Genomic DNA, 5,648 nt, shown 5'->3' with positions numbered 1-5,648 from the left:
CTGTAGACAGTGCGCGGGGAACTTTGTGCTAAAGGTTTCTCTTTGTAAGAGCAGGGCTGGTTTGGGGATTGCTATTTAAGAGCTCAGCCAGAGGTCAGGGCAGCAGCGAACTGGCAGAAAAGATCAGAAAAGACCAGAAAAAGCTGGTATCTGCAGGGCAATCTCCAGATCTCATCTTAGGCTCCTGTGCTAGCTGTAATAAAAGAGTTTAAACTTGGGCCGAGGTCGTGGTAATACAGAAAGAAAAGTCCTAAATCCAGGTATTCCCTGCCTGCGGGGCTGTGGCAGGGCTTTGCCTCATGCTAGGGCAGTTGTCACCTTCAGGCTCACTCATAACTTGGCCTAAAATGTGGGAGTGACCTGAGCAGGGGGACAGAAATCACAGCACAGCTTTTGGCCCACGTGAGGGGCTCATGGCCAACACGGGAATCGCCTGGAGCAGGAGGGTGTTTGCTAGAGCAAACATGAGCAAAGCGATCACGTCTGGAAGAGCTCAGAGCAAGGGTGGCCAAGGACTGGCACTCGAGCACAGCTCCCACACGACGGCTGTTGGGTAACCCCGTACCCCCCGCTACGGAGGGCCACGGGCCAGCAGGAACACTGGCTTCACCCTGCCAGGTTGCCCCAGGATTTTGCTGCAAGCTGAGCACCAGCATCTGCACACTCTGCCATTTGCCAGCGGTGGGTTGCTCCCAGGCCCCCTCCCTGCCCCCAGCTCTCTGAGGCCACGTGTGCATCCCAGATCCCCAGATTTTGCAGCTTGGGGGGTCAAAAATCCAAATCTGAAGGCAATCAGCTCTGAGGCAATGCTGCCCAGAGACTAGAGCCCTCCACTAAGAGGATCTGGAGTCTGTTTCTGGTTAAGTTGCTTCCTCCTCGGCCACCCAGAAAAATCCCACCACCTCTCCTGGAGCTGCTAAAGGAAGAGAACGTGACTCCCTATTAAGTCCTTGAGATCTAACAGCGATGCAGATGAAGCGTTGTTGTTGTTATTGTGTCCTTCAGGGAACAGATGAAAGGCAGGAGGCACTATGAATTACCGAGGGTGAGGCTCTGGGAACATTTTAGCAACTCCGAAATCAGTTAAGTGCGTTAGAATGTGAAAACAGCCAGAGGGGCCCCGGGAAGGAAGGAGATCACCACAGGAGAGAAAGCACAAAAGGGTTCCTAATCCCTATAACTCTCTTTTCGCTACCTCACAGGCACCTCTGCTGAAAAAAAAAAAACCAACTCCTCTTATCCGAGAATGACATTGCTGAAGCCAGGCAGGCCAGCAGGTTGGGCGTGCGATTTTCCACTGCATACTGCAAGAGCTGGCGCCACATCAATGAAGGGATTTTTTTTTGTTTTCCCGACAAAGAATAAAACAGCGCAGTGTCTCTCTTCCTGGGTTCTCTGCTGCTTTTTTCACGCTAATACCTGTCCGGCTGCATTACTATAATCACCGCGCTCAATCCCTTAATAGCGCCATGCAGGCGTGGCTATCGGGGTGGCTGCATTGCCTCATCCCTGCACACCTCTTCTGCGCTGTCCTGTCCAAACCCTCTGCTTCGCGGGTGGTCGCGGTGTTCTTGCTCCTCACCGCTGTGCGTGTTGCCCTTTGCCCATCGGTACTTTTGGTACAGGTCCTGCTGAGTTACCTTAGCATCGCGTCTTGCGGCTGCAAACCTGTAGGAGAAAGCGAATCTGCATGCAGGCATCAGCACCGATAAGAGCTGATCGCACTCTTCCCATCAGGAATTGCCCGTTATGTGGCCTGGCAGTGCCTGTCTCATGTAGCTTCAAATTCTTTTTCTCTGATTTAGACTATTCAAGCATTAAAACCTGCCTCAGCCATGAGATAGAAGATATCATGGCAGAGATGTTTTTGGCTTCTACAAATCTTTTAGAAGTCACGGACTGCTCCTGCGGAGTTTGTGAAAGCTGGAGCGGCAAAGCAGGTGCCACTGGGAAACATCAGGCATCTGCCTTCTAACCGGACTGAAAACCCACTGCTTAGGGACTTTCCAGTCTGCGTAGACCAGTACGTAAGAAGAAATTACGGGAGTTTCTTCTCTTTTGAGCTCCAAGGTTTCTGGCAAATATGGTATCAGTATACAAATACCGCCAGGTCTGTGCTTGTCCTGGGAGTGAGGTCCCGACAGGAAAATTTCCATCTGGCTTTGGGTTGGCCCATATAAAGATTATGGATGCGCAGAGCTTTTAAGTCAGCAGCTTTCCTTGGCTTTAGAGTCTTTAAAAAAGCAAATAAATAGATTTTGTAGATTTTTAACGATATAAGACACTTGTGGGTGACTCGGCATATCTCAGAGGATTCACTTGTGTTACTTCAGGAGGGAGCAGCAGGGTGGAGCTGGAGCGAGCACCTCTGCGTCTCAGGTGCAACAGCAAAATGCTAAAACGTAGCCGTGAGCAAGGAGCCTTGGGTCTGAATCACGCCGGGTGCTGGGAACTGAAGCGGAAGGAGAAGATCCTATGTGTGCCCCGGCGCTTCTAGTGGGATGTGACAAAAGATGTGAAATCGGGGAGAGAAAAATGATGATTCTGGAATTTGGCTCTGGCTGTCGGGGGTGACGACAAGCATTGGTAACGCCTCCTGCCCGGGCTATAAAGGGCTGGAGGCCAGGGGGAAGCGAGCACTCGCTGTCTGAGCTGCCGAGCCGGGTGTCGTCCTCCAGCCCTCCAGCCCTCCAGCCCTCCAGCCTCCGCCAGCCTCCGCCATGCGCATTGGCGGCAGCGTAGGAGGGGGCCTCGGTGGTGGCTTTGGGGGTAGCTACGGGGCTGGCTTTGGAAGTGGCTTTGGAAGTGGCTTTGGAGGTGGCTTTGGAGGTGGCTTGGGAGGTGGCGATGGCATCCTCCCGGCTGGGGAAAAGGAGACGATGCAGAACCTCAACGACCGCCTGGCTGCCTACCTGGACAAAGTGCGTGCCCTGGAGGAGGCCAACACTGACCTGGAGGTCAAGATCAGGGAATGGTACAAGAAGCAAGGACCTGGTCCAGAGCGCGACTACAGCCCCTACTACAGGACTATCGAGGAGCTCAGGAACAAGGTAGGATGCTGTGATTAGCACAGTGCGACGCCCTATTATCAGAGAGGAAGCCACAACACCGGCTGCTACGTCCGTAATTAGGAAGCAGTAACTGTCGTAAAAAGTGTCCATGCACGTGCAGAGTGCCAGGCTGGAAATTCAGAGATTTCTCAAGGTCAGCTTTTGATTACATCCTTCCAGATGGAACCAATGGCAGTTTTCTCTGGAAGAGGCAGCTGTAAAAGGGCATAATGCAAAAATGAAGAATAAGAGACAAATCTGCACTTTTTTTGAGAGCTTAAAATGAGTATGCAGGGGAAGTCGTGGGTGTGCACAAACTGTGAAGTGTTGATGAGGTATTTGTAAACGTTCAGTCAAAAAATTTGCAAACTTGTTGCAGCTCCCCAGTATTGATGTGATTTAGATGCTGAAGAGAAAAAGATGGAAGTGCCCAATAATGAGGTTTTTGCTTCCTTTTGGCAGTCACTACCCCAGGGCCAGGCTTGCTGCAAACCCACCGAGCCAGGCAGCTCTGGGGGAATACCTCTGGGTTCTGATGAGATTCCCACCACCTCCACCTCAGGAGGAAATACTCAAGAGTTGACTTTATTCTTCTCTGTAACTTCTTACCTATGAATTGCCCCCAGGAAACACGAAGGAAGGCTGCGTACAGCCAGAGCTGCAGGACTGCTGGCAAATGATGCAGGGAATCCATCTTCCCCCCCTCTCCTTGGCACCATAACTGATGTCCTCCCAAACTCTGACTTGAATCTTCTCCCACTGTGGATTACTTGCTCCTGGCTTTGTGATATAAAAATCAGAAGCTGTAGGCACCTGCTCATTGCATTTTGCTCCATTTCTGCAGCCAAAAAATTAAACCCATCCCTGACCAAATGGGCACAAGGTTTGCCAAGCACAAGCATCCTGCTGGTCCACCTGTCCTGCCACCACACGGTGCTGTGGATGGGGGAGAAGGTGATTCTTTCTTGATCCTTGCATAATCAGCACATGCCCTAAAGCATGGGAACAAATACTTTCATCAGATCTCACACATCTTATGTGGCTTCATGCTGCCTTTTGAAGGATTTTTGGAAAGGGAGGTCACAGGGTAATCAGCCCCGTCCTGCAGTTGGCCTCAGCTGTGTCTCACTTGTCCTGATTCAATACTTCTGCTAAGGAAACCCCAAGCTTCCCCCAAACTGTTCCTGTCCTGACAGTCTCACTTGTGCTCCCATCCCTTGGTCAGCCAGGAGGAGTTCCTGACACTCATTTAGTGCTTTTGCTTTATCCTTCACCCTCCAGGTCCTGGTGGCCACAGTTGACAACGCTAACCTCCTCCTGCAGATCGACAATGCCAGGTTGACAGCTGATGACTTCAGGACCAAGTAAGCCACATTTCCTGGAAAAATGGAACAAAGTCTGCAGAGACATTTGATGAAATGAGGAGGAAATCCCATCCAAAACCCAAAAGGGCAATGGGGAGACAAAGCCTTCAAAGTGAAGGAGAGTTTCCAAAGCAGTAGGTTAGCTAAATCTATAGGCATCTGGGATTGTTTTGCTTCCATCCAAAACTTCTCTACTTTATTCCCATTGCTTGTTCCTCTGTGGTACGACCTCTCATGTACAGAGAACTTGCACCGCGTCTCTGCTGTGCATTTAACTTGTGTGTGTATAGCTCAGCAAAGCCCAGACCCAGGAACAAGGCCCAGTGATATCAGGAGCAAGGTGATGTTATGGACTCAGATGGGCACAGTTTTATCAGTTGTTCCCCTGCGTTCACTGGCATCCACCATCAGCAGGTTGTCCGTGCACCACCGGGGTCATGCAGCATTGACATGATGACAGCAGCAGCACCAGGGTGCTCTGTCCTCGGCTGGACAAGATCCTGTGCGACTTCTGTGACTGTTCTTGTGTTCCCAGGTTTGAGACGGAGCAGGCCCTGCGCCTGAGCGTGGAGGCTGACATCAACGGCCTGCGCAGAGTCCTGGATGAGCTGACCCTGGCCAGAGCCGACCTGGAGATGCAGATCGAGAACCTGAAGGAGGAGCTGGCCTACCTCAAGAAGAACCACGAGGAGGTGAGCACAGAGCCAGGCTCAAAAAAGTCCAGCCTGGGCCCAGAAATCTGAGGTCTGGTCCAATCTTTAAGACTGTGCTGAGTTTTGAGCTGCTGGGAGGGAAGATGAGAAGTGCTGGTAGGGAAGCAGAGATGATGCATTCCGGATAATGGCGCATCCTCTCCAGAGCCTGTATAACACCATTCACCACTTCTTATCTCAGCAATGTCCACTGCAGCTGTTACAGATTTATTAACAATCCTAGCAGCTTCGGGCCGATCTCCTGAGAGGCAAAGCCAATTATGGGCTATGATTTATTCTCTGAAGAAAGCCAGATTTAACTCAAATGGAGATTTCTTGAGAATGTGGGTTATTTTGTCTGTGACTGTGGAGCAAAGGTGCCAGTTTGCTCCCTGTTGATCAGCCCCAGAAATACCTGCCGAAGGATGCTATCTTTCCTGAAGAACTCTAGCTTGAGAGGAACATCCCTATATGCTGATTGCTGGATTGCATGAGGATGCGTTTCTCTCTTCTGCCAGGAAATGAATGCCCTGCGCGGGCAG

At 51.1% G+C, this 5,648-nt stretch overlaps 1 protein-coding gene across 1 annotated transcript; it reads left to right on the top strand.

Moving 5' to 3' along the window:
* Positions 1-2,720: 2,720 nt before the first annotated feature.
* LOC104131392 (keratin, type I cytoskeletal 14) lies at positions 2,721-5,642 on the top strand (the record flags this gene model as incomplete). The annotated part of the gene is made up of 4 exons (XM_009644552.1): positions 2,721-3,050; positions 4,332-4,414; positions 4,950-5,106; positions 5,625-5,642. Coding segments are annotated over exons 1-4 (588 nt in total), but the record flags the coding sequence as incomplete, so codon positions are not given.
* Positions 5,643-5,648: the final 6 nt, after the last annotated feature.

This window comes from Egretta garzetta, unplaced genomic scaffold, assembly GCF_000687185.1.
Source record: "Egretta garzetta isolate BGI_Z169 unplaced genomic scaffold, ASM68718v1 scaffold728, whole genome shotgun sequence".
NCBI lineage: Eukaryota > Metazoa > Chordata > Aves > Pelecaniformes > Ardeidae > Egretta > Egretta garzetta.
Note: the sequence above shows the minus strand (reverse complement) of the source record. Positions and strands in the feature narration are given on the sequence as shown.